Below are 20623 nucleotides of genomic sequence, written 5' to 3'. Positions count from 1 at the left end.
CTTACTAATCCAAACGCAACATGCTGCCATAGAATAAAGATGTTGCTACGAACAAAAACTGCGCAAGAAACAAAACAAGAAATTCTGCTTGTCTTCTTTTCTTGTCCTATTTTTTAGTTTTTTTTATCTCAGCTGCATGTATAGCCTTGCTGTTCAGTAAAAAGAGTGAGACGTGCGCTGCTTGCAAGTCATGAAAGCATGGCCTTTGAGATCAGCTTTAGTTACTTCGAGGAAGCTGTAACCGGAATTATGGTAATCGTACATTACATATAACTATGATGACTTGTACACTGAATTGTTAGTACTGCACCACTTAATTGCAGATTGGTGCCTCTTTATGACATGTTTTCGACTCCTGAAATTGTTTGATGCAGCCAACTAAAGCATAGCCTTCAAGATCTGTTTTTTATTGGCATGAAGAGGGGATGAGAATATTGAGTGTATTGTAAATATATAGCTTTTAAGAACAAGATTGAGAGTTGCGAACGAACTCAAAAACAAGTACAATATGTTTAATTTATTGAAATATTTTTGAAGGCGCTTTTTATTTTTTGTCGTATATTTAAAAAATTCCAGTTTCGGTTTTATTTCAACGTATTCTCGGCAGTGAGAGGACGCTACGGGCGTTAAACCCACCTACGTTGTAATCGACTATGGAAGACTGGCCCCAGAACAAAATAGGTTTTTACGTTACGTGCCATGCACCTCATTCACCAGCATCGAAATCTTATTTCATCATCACTCAAAACAATCCAGTGCTGTCATTTTTCAAGCGTTGGAATGTGAACAGTACGTGTTGGTGCATTGTTATCAGCATGGTCGTCTTCGTAACAGGTAAAAACCACTCGTTTCATCCTCCGGTCTAACAGAGTCCATCATTTTAATTCGGAAAGAAAACAAGGCTTCGCAAAAAAAAACAGTTAAAGCCTCTGCTGAGTTTTTCCGTTTCGCAATGCGCTACAAAAATTTCGACTAGTGGCTTCTCTGCGTGTCTTCAGTGCTTGCTGTGCTGCATACTTTACAGGAAGTCCGAAGCCACCACGGCATTGTCTGCGTGGCAAGAAATATTTAAGATAGAGAATATTCGTAAATTTTTAACACAATGCACTGTAATATTTTCGACTCGAGTTACTCTTCACACGTGATGTGGAGCAATGGCCGCAAACCAGTGACAGATGACACGGCCGCGAACAGCATAGTCGCGAGCCTGCAAAGAGCTGTAGCCTACCTACTTAAGTTTTTCGTGTTAGTCGCGCCGATAAATCGTTCACTGCAGCGGTTGACATATTCATCGCTCGTAAAACCTTGCGGAATTAGGAGCCTGTACATGTGCACGTTTAATTATTTTAGAAGTGACTGATCAGCGTTGGTCTAGCAGCGGTCGCGGGACTCAAGTGGGCAAAGGTTCAACTCTACTTCTGCGCTGGCTATCCGGATATGCGACTTCAGGACATCATTGTTTGTTGCGTGCAGCCTTTTTGCTGTTTTTCTTCATGTACGTGTCATCGTACATTTACTTGTTCAACTGCGGCTTGCGAACACCGATTTTGTGCTATTTCCGTCACTTCCTTTTACAATTACATCTTGCATTTTGTGTGTGTGTTCCGCGGTACAAAAAGGCACCTTTCAAATCTTACGATACTTCTTTTTTTGAGCATGGATACTCAGTTTGCAAGAAGTATGACACGAAAAAGCTTCCTACCACATATAATTCAGTTTTAGACGCAGGTAAGTCGAAAATTTACCTGAGTTCTTTGTTATTACTTTTTGTGCATAATTATCGTCTGCCGTCCTTCCTAGCGACTGGCTAAAGGCATGTGTCCTAATCATACCCCCCCCCCCCAAAAGAAAGAAAGGGTGACGTTACGCTTTTAACAAACTAAAGTCTATATCGCTGACGTATACGTCTTCTTAATTGTTTGCAAGCTACTAGGACACATAATAACTAAAGAGATTAACAATTTCCTTACGGACAGAAATATTATCTCTCACTTCCCGCATGGTTTTCGAAAATATTTCTTACTATTACCCAATTAACTACCGTCATTGCAAGCTACCGCTTTGCAAGTGTTCTTGACAGGTCGGGTAAATCGACGCCATATTTTTGGATGTTAGGACAGCGTTTGACTTTGTTTCACACTCTCATCTTACCGAACTGCTTAACCTACCAATTTACATAATTAATGCGTACATAACTAACCGCAAAGCAGTTTGGTGAAATGGATAATTATTTTTCCGGGTAGCTTTTTTTACTTCGGGTGTCCTACGGGGCACCCACAATAACGGTGTAAGATGATTACTATTCCTAATTTATGTTAATGACACTGATAACCTACGTAATCCGCCCTTAGAAAAGAGATTGTTTGCTGATGACTGTGTGCTGTTTAATGAACTTACCATCAGGACCAAATAACACTTAATTCCGACCTTCGAAAGATTGTATCTTGAAGCAGAGAATGGAACAGGGAACCATATGCTAACAAAACCGTTTTCATTAAAATTTTAAAAAATTAACAAGCTGTCCTTTGCCGACCGCGTTCCCTCGGAGCCTCTCATAGAGGTTCTTAATATAAGCATCTTGGCATCACAATAGCAAAGAACTTATCTAGCTGAAACATGCACGTTTCTAACTTATGTAAGTCGGCTTTCCAAGAACCTTGCTTCCTGAGACATAAATCAAAGCAGGCTCCCCCAGACAGCCTATTAAGAATTAGCTTATTGCTCACTCATCCGACCTAAAGTGATATATGCCTGCGCTGTATGGGATTTTTACACCAAAACTAACATCGACTCCTTGGAAATTATACGGCGCAAACGGTGAGATTTAATCTTTTCCCAATACCACTCAACTCAGACCAGCTTAAAGGGCCTCTGATACGGTTCGGACAAATTTTGTAGACGCGTAGGGTACAGCTTAAGTAGAACATTCGCACCACAATTTAAGTGAAGCGTTACGTATTAATGGAGCTACAAGCGATTAGAAGTTACCCTCCTCCCTAGCCACGCTTTTCCTCCTCAACTCGTTCGCCGAGCGAGCGGGGCTAAGCTCCGCCTTCACTGGTTCAGCGTCACGATGCGACGTCACATCGCCCACTTCCGGTTGTTTTGGAGCCCGCCCCCGCCCGCGCGAGACCTCTCCGCTAGCCACTTGGCCGTTGACCCCAAGCGAGAGCTATCGAAGCAGCGTGCGTTGCGAGCATTCTGTCGTAGCGCCGAACGTGTCTTGTATTCCAGTAACCACAGGCAAGCTGGTCATTTCGGCAAATGACTGGAGGCATAAACTCAAGCTGATGAAGGAACTGTAGCGTAGACGTACGTGAGCGGCCTGATCGGTCTGCACGGTCCATACACTTGGCGCAGCGCTTAACCAGCCAAACAAAGCGCTAATATTGCTCTAACCAAGTGTAAAACATTTTAAACATTTATAAAAACAACGTGTTCATGATTACACTCCTGCGAAAAATACACACCAGCAGCAAAGAAGAATACACTTCGTCGCTGCTACTGTGTATGGTTGAGCTCTGTGCCACCAGGTGGCTGCACTGTGCAGATCATTCGCGTTTGCCCTTCTGCTCATCTCATGGCTCATCCCGTTACGGCACAGTCAAGCGGCCAGACTCTGTCCCCTTGCGCTTGCGTTTGCCGGACTCGCGAAACACCGTTGCGTTAGTAATCTTCCGGTGTAAAGTGACGGCCACAAACGCGCAAATCCTGGCGCCGATCGGATAGCGGCAGTCCGATGCGCAGCAGCCAGTTCGCTCGTACGCTGCCTTGCAGAGGGACACGATGTCGCAGCTTGACATATTACCAGTCGCTACGTTTGCAGTCCACAAGGCAACAAAGTCGAATCATAGTGCTCGCGAAAAGACTCAGACCGACTCTGACCGCGGAGCTCTCGTCAAAATGGAGTACATTGTAACACAAGCAGACGACACATGCTGTGTGCCGGAAGTGCTTAAGTGTGCTGAAAAATTATTCTTGTGCATTCTCTTTATGTTACTTTCTTTTCATAAAAACAAATTAACTAACATTCCAACTATTACGAAGATCATTTGTTTACCGTAAAGTTGGAAAAATTATCGATCACGCGCCCTTGTCAGCCAATCGGATAGCTCGCCCCACTGACGTCGTATGGGTGATTTCGGTCATATGGGTAGGGGCGGTTTAAAATTCCGCCGAGCAGTTTGCTGCGATCGGCAGCGATGTGCATATTTAAAACCTTATAATAAATTGCAAGCTTTACGCGGAGCACTTAGATGTGTCAATTAATGATCAGAAGGACCTACTCTAACGACTCAATACGTTTGTAGAAAATCGTCAAATGCGTTTCAGGGTCCCTTTAAAGCTCAAACATTACCGTTACGAAGGAAAATTAAGGCTAAAATTTCTTTTCTCGCTGAAAAATAATAATTTATCTCCCAGTCCACACCCTTATCTGAAGCAACTTGTAGTACGTCGAACAAGGCATCGGCACATTTGATATTTAACACCTTATCTCACCATAAGAAACCTTTTCATATATTGTTTCTTTTTTCGCGTGGAGTAACAGACTAGGACAACGTACGCGCAACACATTTATGTAGCACTGTTATCATTGAGAAAATATGTTGCTAAATTAGTTGTAGGTTTTTCATAGGTATATACCTTGTTTTTGGTTCTATATTGGTTTTGTGCATTTGGCAAGTTCTCTCTTCAGTCAGATCTTTATTTTCTTGACTGCGTCTTTATCCTCTTTATTGAATTGTTCAAACTTAGAGTCCTTTAAGTTTTGCGTTGTATCTTTTTCTTTTTGTGTGTTTTTGTAGGTAAATTATGCCCCTATCGCTTGGGCGCTTACTGGGGGCGGGCAGTATTATATAAATAAGTAAATAAATAAAGAAGCATCACGCCTTGTGGCGTGTTATACAACGAGAAATTAAAATTGAGAGCCTCCATGAAAGAGTTAAAGGAAATACCATGTTGAAGTTTAGAAAACAATGAAATCGATCCGCACGTACTGTGGCTTTCTTGTAGTTTATTTTCTTTCTTTCTTTTTTTTTTCTTTTTAATTCACCTTATATCGCAAGTCGTCAGACGTACATGCATCATCAGAATGGATTCTAAAATATTGTGTTGTTGAGAAAGAGTATCCGACCTTTTTTTCTTGGTTTTAAATCATTGGGCGGCTCCGTACTAAAAAAAACTCTAAAGCAAATTATTGGGCAAGTGTCTCAAAGCAAACCACGGGTTGTGATGAGCGATGCCGCAAGGGGGAACTCCGGATTTTTGACCGTCTGGGGTTTTTCGATGTAGCGCCTAAATCTAATGCACGAGAGTTTTTCCTTCTCGTTTTTTTTTTTTGCATTTCCCCTACATAGGAATGTGGTAGCTGCTTACTGCTGCTGGCGACTTTAAAAGATGATGCTGAGTAAATCTGCGAGCTGAAGGTGGTCTCCTGCACACAAGGGTGAGTCTAGGAATAAATGCTTATATAGAAGAGTAGGGACGAGCAAAAATAAGAAAAAATAAATGTAGTGCTAAGATATTTATTAGCAATGGGGGCAGGCGAATGGGTAGCAGTCAGAAGCCTTCGGCAAGGACAGCAACCACGAGCTCATACCGGTAGCGATGGTGCTGTGGCGCAGGCAGGCTACTCTTCTTCGTTACAATCGCCCTCCGCAGAAAAAGGCGCCATCCTGGCGGCTTAAGGCGAAGAGGCTACTATTGGGTCGTCGTACGGCTTAATGCGAGAGACGTGGACAAGTTCGCTGCCGCGAGGGCGTAGATCCGTCGATGGCGTGAGGGGCTCTACGACGTAATTGACAGAGGCCGTCTGCTCCAGGACGCGGTAGGGTCCTAGGTATTTTGCGAGAAGTTTTGCGGAAAGGCCAGGTGTGGTATCGGGTACCCGAAGCCATACTAGAGAACCAGGAGAAAAAGTTGGTGCAGAACGGTCGGCAGGTTGACAGGATTGCTACTGCCACTGGTCCTCGGCGGAAAAAGAGCGGGCAAGCTGGCGGCATTCCTCGGCATGACGAGCAGCTTCGGATAGCGGAGTACTTTCGGACGCGTCAGGTGTATATGAAAGAATGGTATCGAGTGTAGTAGAAGGTTCCCGTCCGTATAGGAGAAAGTAAGGGGAAAATCCAGTAGTTGCTTGGGCCGCAGTATTGTACGCATACGTCACGAAATGAAGAACTTGGTCCCAGTTTGAATGATCCGAGGCGACGTACAGTCAACCGCAAAAGTTTACGGGACGCAGGATCTGCCAAGAATCTGAATTCTCGCAAAGCGTGGTCACACAGCCTCGAATTAAATGTTCCAGCATGTAGTAGCCTTCGCCACCTACACAGTGATTCATTAAATACGAAGTGTCATGCCTTAACAGTGCAGGAATTCACATTTGAAGAGGAAACCGCATCCCGTAAACTTTTGCTGTTGACTGTACATCGAGAGCATATCGCCAAGAGTATGGTTGAAGCGCTCGGTCATGCCGTTACTTTGCAGATGGTACGCTGTACTGGTGCGGTGGACAATTCGGCATTCGTTGAGTAGTGCCATCAAAGCATCGGAAAGAAAGGCGCGGCCTCTATCGCTCAGAAGTTCGCGAGGCGCACCGTGGCGAAGAATGAAATGTCGTAACAACGCCCTTTGTTGGCTGTCTACCCTTAAGGACCCATCTGGCCGACTTGCTCGCTAGGCCCTTAAGCTACAGGAGTACGACATCCGCGTTCTCTACCGTTCCTGCCGCAAACACACGGACGCTGGCGCCATTTCTCGCTCACCGGTATCCGCTGACTGCGCTTGCCTATCCGCCCTTGAACCCACACTTACATCTGATGCACTGCACAACATGCCGTCGGAGCAGCGCAAGGGTCCCTGGATACAACGTGGCGGGCGGTGGCAGTCGGCAGAGCGGCTGTTTCAGCATAGCGGGTCAAGTGATCTACTGCAACAATAATCCAGCGGTTGCCTGTTGGAGTGGAGGGTAGCGGTCCGTATATGTCTACACCAACACGATCAAAGGGCCTACTAGGGCAGGGAAGGGTTTGTGACGGGTATACTTGTCCGGGAGGTAATTTTCGGCGTTGGCACTGAGCACAGGAGCGAATGAACTTTCGGACGTAGATATACATGCAGCGCCAATAAAATCGGATGCGTAGTCTAGCATAGGTCTTGAAGAGGTCCGCATACGCGCACTGAGGGTCTGCGTGGAAAGCGTCGCAGATAAGGTCACGGAGATGGCAGGGTATCACAATAAGCCACTTGCGACCGTCGGAAAGGTAATTACGACGATAAAGAAGGCCGTCGCGAATGCAGTAGTGGGTAGCCTGGCGTCGAAGAGCGCGAGATGGTGAAGAGGTGGATGGATCAGAAAGGATGCTGATGAGAGAACTGATCCAGGGACCCTTGCGCTGCTCCGACGGCATGTTGTGCAGTGCATCAGATGTAAGTGTGGGTTCAAGGGCGGATAGGCAAGCGCAGTCAGCGGATACTGGTGAGCGAGAAATGGCGCCAGCGTCCGTGTGTTTGCGGCAGGAACGGTAGAGAACGCGGATGTCGTACTCCTGTAGCTTAAGGGCCCAGCGAGCAAGTCGGCCAGATGGGTCCTTAAGGGTAGACAGCCAACAAAGGGCGTGATGGTCAGTGACATCGAAAGGGTGACCATACACATAAGGACGAAATTTTCCAAGGGCCCAAATAATTGCTAAACACTCTTTCTCTGCAACAGAATAATTAGCCTCGGCTTTTGTTAGAGTTCGGCTCGCATAAACAACGACATATTCATCGAACCCCGCTTTTCGTTGCGCGAGTATGGCACCGAGTCCGACGTCGCTGGCATCGGTGTGGACCTTTGTGGGGGCTGCAGGATTGAAGTGGCGAAGGATAGGTGGCGAGTTTATCAGGTGGCGCAATTTCGTGAAGGCGTCATCACAGGCGGGCGACCAAGCGGAAAGTTCTTTGTCGCCACTCAGAAGGGCTGTCAGGGGTGCATTATGGAAGCGAAATTTCGAATGAAACGTCGGAAATAGGAGCATAAACCAAGGAAACTTTGAAGCTCCTTTAACTTCTTTGGTTGTGGAAAGTCGGTCACAGCGCGGAGCTTGGCTGGATCTGGAAGGACACCATCTCGCGATGCAACATGGCCAAGAATAGTGAGCTTTCGGACACCGAAACGACATTTTTTAAGTTGAGTTGAAGCCCCGCGTCAGCAAGGCATTTCAGAACGTGCTCGAGACGGCCGAGATGTGTTTGGAAATCAGCGGAAAAGACAACTACGTCATCCAGCTAGCATAGACATGTGTTCCATTTGAGGCCGCGTAAAATATCCATCATTCTCTCAAAAGTGGCTGGAGCGTTACACAGGCCGAAAGGCATTACGATGAATTCGTATAATCCGTCAGGTGTTACAAATGCTGTTTTAGGTCGATCAGATGGTGCCAAAGGGACTTGCCAGTATCCGGAACGTAAATCCAGCGAAGAAGAGAACTCCGCTCCCTGCAAACAGTCGAGGGCGTCGTCGATGCGCGGTAACGGGTAGACGTCCTCGCGCGTTATCTTGTTCAGACGTCGGTAGTCGACGCAGAATCGAATAGAGCCATCCTTTTTCTTAACGAGAACGACCGGTGATGCGCAGGGACTGTTGGAAGGCTGCACAACGCCACGCTTGAGCATGTCAGCAACCTGGTGGTCAATGACACGGTGCTCAGAGGCGGATACTCGGTAAGGGCGCTGCCGTAAAGGTGCATGACTGCCGGTATCTATCTGGTGAAAAACGGTCGATGTGCAGCCCAAACCGGAAGCATGGCTGTCGAAAGAAGCGCTGAACTTCTGCAGGAGAGCGATAAGCTGGCTTCGTTCTGAAGATGACGTTCCATCGTCGATGGAGCAGTGGAAAGCGTCGAGGAGTGACTGATCAACCGCTGGGTCACAAGTGTGCCAAGGTCCGCAGAAGTAGAAACGGCAGGAGCGTCAAAGATACAAAAGGTGTCGACTGGTTGAACGAGGCCTAGGCATTCACCATGAAATAAAGGTAAAGGGCAGGCCGTGGGATCGTCGACGACCATTTTCGTGACGCCACTGCGAAGAGTAAGGAGAGCAAAGGGCAGCGGAGAACATCGGCTGCGAATGAACACCTCAGAGGTTGTAAAGAGAACTGTACCATCAGAAATAGCTGCGCACGACACAGGCACAAGTAGGGAATAGCATGGAGGGACGGCATTGTCTTCGGACACAAACAGTTTAATACAAGAAGGGCTGTTTTCAATAGTCTCAAGGTCGGGAAGTTCAGAAAGATCGAGTTCGGCGCGACAACAGTCAATAACGGCGTTATTATTTGCAAGGAAGTCCCAGCCTAATATAATGTCATGCGAACACGAGGGCAGCACGACAAATTCGACAGTATACAGTTGACCTTGAATGAAGACGCGAGCAGTACAGGCAGCGAGAGGAGTTATATTTTGAGCGTTCGCGGTTCGAAGGGAGAAGTCGGAGAGAGGCGTCAAAACCTTTCGTAGTGTGCGGCAGAGTGCGGCGGAAATTACGGATACGGCGGCTCCTGTACCTACAAGTGCCAGGACGGCGATTCCTTCGACAGACGCTTCAATTGCGTTGGCTGGAGAGGGACGAGGACTTGGGCATTGCGACTTGGACGCAGTTCGTGCCTCGGGAACTGCAGCCATCAGTTTTCCTGCTCGGTGGACACGGGACGGCGCCGCATCGGAGAAATCGAGCGACGACGGGGAGACGGTGATCAGCGAGTAGAGGCGGTTGGGCGGTCTGGGGAAAAGGAAGGGGTAGGAAGACTGGAAGGAGAAGAGGAAAACGGAGCCGGGAAAGGTGGCGCTCGCCAGATGTTCCGAAGAGGAAGCATGCAACGACGGCAATGGCGGGCCACGTGACCAGCACCACCACAGGCAAAGCATATTGGGTGGTCATCGAAGATGCGCCACTGGTGGGGGTAAGGTCCGAGTCGTGGTTGAGGAGTCGGAGAAAGCTGTCGGTCGGCGGCATAGGAGGAAAATGCTGTCGGTCGTGAAGCGGCATAGATGGCGGCAAAAATTTCGGCGGTCGATGCATAGAGGGCGGCAAGAGCGTTTGTGGACGAGATCGGGAAACTGCTTCAGCGTAAGTGAGAGGTGCAGTGACTGGTGTCTGCTCAGCGGCTGGAGGAACGGCTTGAGATACTTGCTCTTGAATGAAGTCGTGGATCGTAGGAGGCAAAGCGGGTGGTGGTTCCGGGACAGAAGATATCAAAGCTAGCTGCTGTCGGGCGACCTCTGCGCGAACGAATTCCTGAATTTTTATGAACAGATCAGCATGGTTGTTGTCGATTCCAAGGCTTGACAGGGAGTCGGCGGGCGGAGTGGGACGCCGGGTGTGAAGCCGTTGCCTGCGTAATTCGTCGTAACTCTGGCACAATTCTATCACTTCAGCGACGGTGTGAGGACTCTTCGATAATAACATTTGGAACGCGTCGTCCTGAATACCCTTCATTATATGCTTGATCTTCTCCTCCTCTGACATCGACGCGTTCACCCGTTTGCAGAGGTCAACTACGTCCTCAATGTAGCTCGGGAAGTTCTCTCCGGCCTCTTGGGATCGTGTGCGCAAATGTTGTTCTGCACGAAGCTTTCGTACTGCTGGCCGACCGAAGCTTGGGCAAAGCTGGTCTTGAAGACCAACCACGAAGTGAGGTCGACTTCATGGTTTAGGAACCATAGTTTCGCAACGTCCGTAAGCTAGAAGGCGACGTTTCTCAACTTGGTAACATCGTCCCACTGATTATGGGCACTCACTCGCTCCTAAGAGGAGATCCAATCTTCAACGTCTTTGTCATCTGTGCCGGAGAAGATGGGGGGATCTCGCTGACGCAAGGCACCAGCACAAACCAAGGTGGCCGGCCCCGTTGGCGGAGTTTTAGGAGTGCATGCGTCGTCGGGCATGATGGGGGGTAGAATGCGACTCCGAAGTTCCAGGGTGGTCGAAACCCAGCACCTCCATCAAAGACAACACCGGCTTTCGTGTTGTCTTTCTCTTCTCGTCCGTGTTCAATTGTGCGCTGGAACGATGTTTCATAATGCTAATCACAACCAACTAGCCCAGCTGTCCATACTTAGTGTAAAAACACAACGTGTCTTCTGTGAAACGTTGCCTAATGCACCTAAGAACAGCGCGTGCGTGCGTGTTTAAAGGGGAGGGGGTGGTGGTGGGGGAGAGGATGATGGCGTGCCCGTGCTTGCGATTTGCCCCTAAAGTGACTCTCACGTTTGGCACTGAAATTTGACATTAAAAAAAAGTTTCGGCAAAAAAAGCCCGCGGAACCCGTCGAGGCTTTAGACATTGTTCACCAGTTCTGTGGTCCCTATTACACCCTGTCACACCATCACCACATCACGTTGCCGTTGTCCTACGCTCACTGTGAAAGTAAAATCACGAGCACAACTTTTACTGTGCACGCTTCCATGGAGCTTTACTGCATCCGTGGGCCTAAGCATATTTGGTTGTTGCTGAAGAGCTTGCCTTCTTTTTCTTTCTCTTGTAATTCTTGCTCAAAGAGTGCATTTGGAAAGAAGACTACCTTCCAATATTTCTAAATTTGGTCAATTAATTCGAACAGGCGGCAGCAGGCTGCCACCGTGATCCGCCTGCTCAGCTCCCCAACGTCGTAATTCCGGACGAGGAAGCTGTGGAAAAAGGAAGCTCAGTCGTGCCCGGAGCGCGCAGCTGTATGGAAGGTAGCGGTACGGAAACGAAGGAGGGACGCGGGATATCACAGAACAATGCAGTTGCGATGAAACGCCGATGTAACTCCTGATGGTGCTCTAGTGCCAGCACACCTCGGATGGTACTCGTCGCGCAAGGGGCAGAACAGCGGCCACAGCTCTCGAGATCTTTTACGTTCCTATTGAAGAGAGTGTCGCACGTATACAGGGGAGCATCGGAAATGACAACGTGAACTCCTTGTACGCGCAGTTACATGCCAAGCGTTGCAAAGCGTTGGAATTGATTTGCACAGGGCCAAACGCTGACGCTACCTTCTTTCATACGTTGTGCAAAAGGATGTCGTTTTCTTTCTTTTTTTTCTTTCTTTTTTTTACGCATAAAGAGTGAAATGTGGAGATACTATATAGGCACCGCATATCCAGCGCCGTTGTTTGTTCCCTCTTTACGTCCTGTCTAACGTGCTGTTCTTTCTGCCCGAGTCGCTACCTCACTTTTCTATTCCTTTGTCTTCAAACAATCAGCACTGAGGAAATTGCGCACGCAAGTATCATACGCACAGTGTGCATAGAACACGCAGGACGTATAGCGTGTGCTGCAGGGATAGCGTTAGTCACACAATTGCTTCTTTGTTCGCAAGTTATTATTTTGCACTTGAAGCCTGAAGTAAGGCTTTGAAGGAGGAGCAGATTCATCGATGGAGTGAACCGATACAAATGCGATTCGTATACGTCCACATCGCACGCGCTTACCTGGTAGAAATGTATGTCTCACTGTATAGAGCAATGATGCGACCAAAAGTTACGGCTCTCGGGAACTGCTCGCGACTTTTCGCTGATTGACGTGTGACTCGGGAGCCGTGTACATCTGCCAAAGAAGAATTGTCTCTCTTATTCGCGCAATATCCACAGTTCTTTTGTCGAACAAAGATACTTTTGTTGACTTGGATATCGGCCCCTCTCGGAAACCGCACCACTGTGTCTTGTCGAAGGGCCACCGTAGAGTTTGTGAGTTTAGGTTGATGAAGTATACTTTAAATGCTCTAGTTTAATTCATTTAGAGAGAAAATGTTAGTCTTTGGTGGAGAAAATATAAGTCGACCCTCGTTTCTTGAATTCCGCGTAGTAACTTGCGAGTAGGTACGTCAGTGTGACGTCACGTATTCGAAAGTTTACTTTCACGTATTTGAGCCGTCTTGGTGCAGGAATTATCCTTGAAAGTTGCTATGTTGTTTATTTTGTTCCTTGCAGTGTAGCCCTAATTCCTTGCCTATAGACAATTAACTGTCGCCTCGAGCCGGCATTGTCACAATCGTGGCGTTCCCTGGTGGCGAGTAACTTCAGGGCAGTGTACATCCACCGCTTGTTTTTCTTTTCATTTTTGCGCAGTTCCTTTTTTTTTTAACCAAGACTCCTCTCTAGGTAACAGTGGCCCCTTTGCTATTGCATAAGGTTAAATTACCTATACAGGTAAACTCGTCCCTTTAAGATTGTTACGTGTTAGACTAAGGAGCGGATGACCTCTCGACTACAGTGTGCCACGCAGCTGGGCCTCTGCCGGATCTCTGACAGTTGCTTCCTGAAGCACACCAATTGACAACACACCGCGGTGGGTGTTCTCAATCATGAAGACATTCTGTATTCTTGCTTCTTTGGACGAATCGGATTCGAACGAGAGTGGAATCGAACAAGGGGGGGGGGGGGGTGTCGTGCTGTTTTTAGCCGTAGCGAGGTTGCCCTAAAAATAATAATGATGCTATTCATTGGCGTCTCCATTAAAATGGGTCGGGAACAAATAGTCACCTAGCCTGCTTGATTTAATCAGGCTTTACTGTATTTATCTCTATCTATCGTTTTGCCTATCTAATCTCGATCCTAGATTTAGTATTTGAAACATATCTCACTGTATTGTACTAGTACATCTACGCTTGCAATGACTCCGGTTCTATCCGTCTCCTCCCCGCTATTTTTCCAACAATACTCTAATCGTCTCTTACTTATCTCGACTTCTGACCAGTTAATCCAGTTAATAGTTGTGGCAACCTCACGCACCCTCTGGTGGCTCTCCGCAGTAGCGGCGCCATCTATATGATCCCAACGAATACCATGTGATACCCGTGATCCATTCGTGGAGCACACTCTAGGCGCCCGGCTCTTCAAGTAAAACGGCTGCCTTATTTTAACTTTGTGGTTCTCAGAATATGCCCAAGTCTGTCTGGTCAACCCAGCACAAGGAGAGACCGGACTGTGGTCGCACGATAATCTGCTCCGTCCCACACAGGTTCGGGAGTCCGCGGTTCTCCGGGACGCGGAGCGGCGGCGGCCGCCACCGGTGGCAGTCCGTCGTCGGCCGTGGTGGCAGCAACGGAGGAGCGACAGAACCTGACCTGCTACTCGTGCAACTCGCAGCTGGAAGGCGAGGGATGCCGCTTCCCACACAACGTGAGCCTCGCCATGAGGCGCACTTGCCCGCCGTCGCACCGATTTTGCACGGTTAGCACCGCGACCTCTTTTTAGCGCGCGTGCATGTGCTGAGCTCCGTAACGAGATATCAAGCCTTTGACATTGAACGCCAATCCTTTCCTTTTCTTCTCCAAGCTATTTTCTCAGACGTTTTGTTCTCGCACTGTCTTTCTTTTCTTCTGCTTCATGAGTGCAGTGCTCTAAATACAGAGGAGAGGCAGTATGCGCCCTTTCCATACGGGTGCGGAACTGTCCAAAGAATGTTTCCCGGCAGTCTGATGAAGGTGTAGACGTGCATGCATAGCTGGTCAAGTATAGGTATTAGCCGATATCAGCTGTAGGCTGAAAACGTTAATGGGAGCCAGTGAAGAGGTGAAGAGGCCATAACGGCTATGGTTGTAAAAAAGGAAAAAGAAAGAAAAGCAACAACGACATAGGTGAATGTCAAATGACAAGCGCCTGTCGTTAGTACCTGTTCTATATGTCCACTGCTACGTGTTGTGCCTTATTATTGCGCTAATATGTTGAAATCAGGCAAGCGCTTTTACCCTCTCCCTCCGAACTCGCTGCGTCGGTTCCTCGCGCCATCATTTTCTGATTCATGTGTGTAGGGCGAAGAAGCCGAATAGTACGACTCACGAAACACGGAACCAGCTATCTGATGTCTAAAAGATGTCTAAAAGTCTAGTAGCTGTCTTGATCAATACATTTTGTAGCCATGGACATCTAGAAGTACTTCAGTAAGCCCTGCTAACGTTACGCTAGAAGTTGGCTAATGGACAGCTTGACAAGAACAACTGAAGACTTCTATTAGACATTCCCTCAAATTTATGCGGCAGCTGTTACAGTAACACGAAGTGTGCCTAGAGTTACAATTTATTGTAAACGAGACAAGAACATCAGAAAATGTTTATGTTGTCGAATAGAGTGATGCACAGGTAGTTTTTCCAGATATGAACCATGGGTATAGTGTAGTACAGCCTTATTGGTCGATTAGTGCTTTTTACTTGGACCAATCAATTGAATGCCGCCTGTCAGAATTATTTTGTAAAAAAAAAACAAGATCTGTATTGTATGCTGATATGCTAATGTTCGCCCATTGAGTTAAACAAGAACACCTCTGCATGAAACACGTCATTACTGACAAAACTTCGCCCTGCTGGGTGGTCTACACCAAATTGAAGTAGTTTCTAGCAGGGAATCATTTTTTCAGGATGCTGCAGTTCAGGCAAAAATTACATCCTGATTTCAGCTACAGGAGGCAGGATAGCCTGACACCAGTATACGAAACAAAACGCTGTGCTGCAATGAATTGTTTTGTTAAGAAATAAAGAATAGTACACATCTGAAAAAAACACTCTGCGAACCACTCTAACTGGCGATATAAATATGTCTTTTCTGATGTCTATGCTTCACTTAAAAGTAAATTGTAACTAACTTTGTGGGTGCCCCCTTGTAAGGTATCGCCACATGGTTGCACAGCATCACGCAGAAATAATGGCCAGTTCTTCGGCATACCACCAGTTAGTGAATTCCTTGCACGTTCCATGTTACCGGAACTGAAAGATAAATCATAATATGCTATTATTTTTTAAATACACTGTACGATGAGTTTTTCATGCATAAAATATGATTTCAAGCGAAAGTGCAGCAGACATCTACTTCACACCATGTCACATAGTAGTACTTTATTACCTAATAAATTAGAGAAGATGCAGAAAGTGTAATTAACAAGAGTGACAAATAGCAGCAAAGGTGATCATGCATGAACCTTGAAGATGATTGCCGCTGCTTCCAGACGAGGCCAGCCTTGTAGGACAGCACTGGCTGCCCACGAAAGCTTGCTAAGGTTCTTGTAGACACAGACAAGCGATACCTGCACAGAAGACGGAAAAAAAGGAGAGGGAGGAAATAGTCATGCTCAAATTGGAACTTCAATTAGCAATATGTCCTAAGTAAGAGGTTTGGCTCACATTAAAAATAAATGTAAGCACTCATTTCTCTCAAATTACGGGTATCTTAAGGTATGTATGTGATGATGTTGAAAATTACTAGTATATTTCCTGGCATATAGTTATTAAATTGCAGAGCAGAGTCAGACAAAGTCAGCCTTCAAATTAATATATGGTGTTTTGTGGCTAAAAAGGCACTTATCAACTTGTCAAACACGCCTGAGAAGCTTCCTGCAAAATATAATCAGTTTAAAATAGTAATCCACTCTGCAGGTAAATGATGTACTAACTTAAATAAAAAGTTAAATAGCGTTTTATATTGTTAAACCAAAAGCAAGTTTGGCATTTTGCACTGTCTAGCTGTTGCCTTTCTTTTTTCAAACCTAAATATGACACAGTACAGGGCAAGCAGGTAGCATGCAAAGTAGGACTGGTGATAAAGTAGTGTCCTAAAGGAACACTTCTAGGCTGGATCAATCATTTTTGTTTATATATTTTCATGGGACCCTAACTGGCTTAGGGAAATACCTCACACCAATGACGCATCACCTTGGATGATACGTCATAAAAATTGGAAGTATCTCATGATGTGATCAAACAATAACATTGCTCACTGTCTTGGAGGCGTTAACATGCTTGTTGCGCAAGCAAGTGCGAAGTGATTCGTATAGGTCACAAATTAATAAGTGCATCTACAGCCTTAGGTAGTTCTGAGCATCTACGTTGACTCGCACTTGAGAAGCCACTGCTAACAAAAAGATGTATTCAAGTAATGGTCCATGTTTAATAATTGTCCACCTAGTGAAATGTCAAATCTGGCAGCCTACTGTGCCAGGGCAAATGAATTGCTAAATTCTGATAACACCTCCAATGATATTATTGAAATAGATGACAAAAAATGGCTGTGGCTTAGGTAAGGTTAAGCCCAGGATGCGAAGCATACTAGCCTTTATTTTAGTTGTTGAACCACTGTTTAGCCTGGTGAACTGCTGTTGCTTGGCTATATTTGGTTCGGCTAGACGAAGAAACAACTCATGCATTACTTCTTCGCCTTCAAGAGTGGAACGCGACAGCGTTCCCGTCGACCCGCCAAGGGGTGTAAGACAATGGGCTACAGGGCAGCGACTACGCGCCCCGCATTGGACGCGGTGAGCGTCGAGCAAAGCAGCGTTCGGCGCGGCAACGAAATGTGCGCCTGAGCAAGAGACGCACGCCTTAGAAACAGCTCGTTTCTAAGGCAACACCGCATTCACTAGAGGCGCTTTTGTACCGCGTTGAAGCATCGTAATCGTGGCTCAGTGGTAGCGTCTCCGTCCCACACTCCGGAGACCCTGGTTCGATTCCCACCCAGCCCGTCTTGCAAGAGTTGAGCCAAAGCCACTTCTCCTCTGTCGTGACGTCACGGTGTCACGTGATTTCATGGTCACCGCCGCGCCTGAGGAGCTGGGTTGAGCCCTCGTAATATGCTTCGCATAAAAACAGCACAGGTAAAGTTATAGTTTTGACGAAATTTTAAAAGCACCTCTGCAAACTGCTGGAATCCTCAGCATCACGCCTGTTTTACATGCACATATGTTGCAACACAGTCTCTATCTCAGACGCAGGTGCCTCCACACATCAGTGTGTGATCTCCTCACAATAAGGTTAAAGACAGTCTGCATAAGCTACCTGATGTGATTCATTTGGCAAGCGCCAGCCAAGTGCTGACGGTGGTAGAGCCAAATTGAAGTTCGTTCTTGTATGGAAGCCTTGGACCATGTTTTGGCAATTGTAGTGGCAAATCGTACCTTTTGCAGCGCACACATAAATCTTAAATTAGACTTCTTGCTGATGCTGTACTGTAAATTTCTGTAGAGAAAATAAATCACACTGAAAACATTTAGGATACAGAACTAATCACATACTGGCTTGAATACATTTGTGCATTAAGGAAGCAAGGTGTAATGTAGACTGCTGCAGCAAATTTTTACTCATGCATGGAATACTGGTAAATGACGACACAACAGTTAATTTGTGAGTTCTTACACAGCACTGACTACGTACAGTTAAATTTTGTAAAGCTTAGAGAAACTAATTAGTAGTAGAACTGTGAATGCACACTGGCACTGAGAAATTGATTATAATAGTGGCGGCTTATAAGGGACCAGTACAAAAAAGTGCCCGTTTGTGAGGCACCAACTAGCTATTTTACCACGAAGCACTCCCTGACCTTAACCCATACACAAAGCACTGGGAGGACCACAGAGGGTAGAGTACATTGGCTTACACTGATCATGATGAGGTCCCGTCATCCAGCTAGCGCCAAGGGACAAGAAGGATGTCCAGCCGTCTATAGAGTGAAAAGAACAAAATAAGAGAGCATCAAGTCAGATGTAAGATGTAAGATATAAGATTTAAGATGTAAGATGTATAAGATGTAAGATGTACAGATGTAAGATAGATTTGCAATTACAAATGAGGTACACGCAGTCATTCATTAATTAATGCCAAGCAGTCGTGATTGTAATCCCAGGTGAAGCACCTACTAGGCTAAAAGTTTTGCTGCTTATTTAGAACAAGACACCAGTGAAATTCTTACATCAGCAGCCGATTGCATTTGGAATTAGACGAAGTAAACATTGCAGTTATATTTTTGTTTTGCTATAAAGTGGGAACGCTAGAAGCTGCATAGTCACTGACACGCGCACGCGCACGCAACGCTGTAACCCATGCAAGAACAAAAGGAGACAAAATAGAGCGAGTTCAGTCTGGTTCAGGATTACAGCTAGCGCGTCTTCATCGAAAGCACTCCCTTCGGTTGATTCGTGCTACGTTAACCACAAAGACTAGCAAGCAGAACCCTCGTATAGATGACAAAAACCCGCAGGGCAGAAGAGCTTATCTGTCAAGAATTGTCGCGGGTAACACCCAAAAATATTCACATTGTTGACGAAAAACGAAGTGCAAAGTATTTGACTTACCGGAAAAAGTGTTATCCGAATGTGCGACGTACAAAGACGCACCGAGAACAACGAAGGCGGCAAACGCAGATCCCGCTATTTTGGTAGTAAGCCGTCGGCGAAAACACGCAATACAGCCGATGTCACGAAGCGTTGATGCAAAACACACGGCAAACAGAACAGCTAAATGACTCCAGTTAATATCCAGTATAAATGTACAGAACGGCTTAGAATGACGCATAACGAACCCATGACCGGCACACGGCAGTGGGCGTTTTAATGCGACAGCGTTAAGGAGCTCGTGTCGCAGAAAAGCCGGCGTCGTCGGCGGCGTTGGCCGTGAGGAGAAATCCCGGAAGGTAATTCATAAATAACAACTTGCATGATGGGCTGGATGGGAACCAAACCAGGGTCTCCGGAGGGTGAGACGGAGACGCTACCACTCAGCCATGAGTTCGATGGTTCAAAGGGAGACAAAAGCGCCTCTAGTGAATGCGGTGTTGCCTTAGAAACGTGCCGTAGAAAGTTATACTGCGTTGTATATTGGTAATTATGAGCATGTAAATTACAGAAGTCGCAGTTAAACAAGTAGCGAAGTACGTTTTCGCTACATTTCTTCTGCGCTTGGTGCACGCGCAGAGCCATCTTGCGGCAAACACAGAAGAGCCCCTCCTCACAATGTACGGCCCTGCCCCGACAGGTGGTGCGCCACTCGCCCGCTTCTAGCCTTCGTCTCGTCAAGACCATGCCGAGCGAATGAGTGGGTGGTGCGAATGGGGTGTGATAACGCTATCGTGTTCCACTCTTGAAGACAAAGCTTAAGCGTCCTCCAATTTTTTTCAAACTTCCTGCCTCCCAGTGTTCCGAATGAGATGCCTGACAAATTTGGAGCGTGTCTACTTGACTGCCGCCGAAGTGATCGCAGCGCGGTGGCTCGGTGACACCGCTGTGGTCACTGCCACACCGACGTTTCGCTCCTGCTGCTGTCAGTACCTGCTGCGCGAGCATAGAATAATGGTTTCCAGGCGTCGTGTGCCCGCCCCGATGGAAAAGAAAAAAACGACCTTGATTGTTGAAGTTCTGGTGGGAAATTATTTACCATTAAAGCCAACTTGTTATGTTGCTTCCTACGAGTTCGATTTGTCTCTGGCGTCTTTTATTCGTTAACACCGACGGCCGACAGTAACCGCCCTTTTAACACGCCATTTGGCATTTTATGCACGTTTAGACAAAAAGATTTCAAAAAGTTCTTGAGTGAGACGTTCTGAATGTGTTTACCAAACTAGATTCTGGTGACAGCAGTAGTGGGTTTTACCGCAGATAGAATATATACTAGCGTATTCCAGGTGCTGAGGCTATGCTTAAAAGAAATTCTATTTTCAGTTTTATCATAGACCAAGACGCCTGTAGCCGTTTGTAGCCGTTTCAAGAGGTTTTTAAGAGGTTCTGTGTATCGTGGGGAATGTGCACACATCGGCTCTCGCTACTTTAAATGTTTTCGGTTGGAAATTTGTGATTCCTGTGGCTGAACTTTACGTCATTCGATGCAGTTTGCTCTGAGGATCAT

At 46.6% G+C, this 20623-nt stretch overlaps 1 protein-coding gene across 1 annotated transcript in view; it reads left to right on the top strand.

Annotated features, from left to right (window-relative positions):
• The first annotated feature begins 676 nt into the window (after positions 1-676).
• LOC139052206 (uncharacterized) overlaps positions 677-20623 on the top strand; it is a 31083-nt gene continuing 11136 nt past the window's right edge. Inside the window, exons 1-2 of the mRNA XM_070529285.1 lie at positions 677-834; positions 13984-14195. Coding sequence (XP_070385386.1) covers positions 816-834; positions 13984-14195 — 231 coding nt within the window. The 5' untranslated portion in view covers positions 677-815. The remainder of the gene's footprint in view (positions 835-13983; positions 14196-20623) is intronic.

Source organism: Dermacentor albipictus, unplaced genomic scaffold (genome assembly GCF_038994185.2).
Source record: "Dermacentor albipictus isolate Rhodes 1998 colony unplaced genomic scaffold, USDA_Dalb.pri_finalv2 scaffold_20, whole genome shotgun sequence".
Taxonomy (NCBI): domain Eukaryota; kingdom Metazoa; phylum Arthropoda; class Arachnida; order Ixodida; family Ixodidae; genus Dermacentor; species Dermacentor albipictus.
This window is presented reverse-complemented; position numbering and strand designations above follow the sequence as displayed.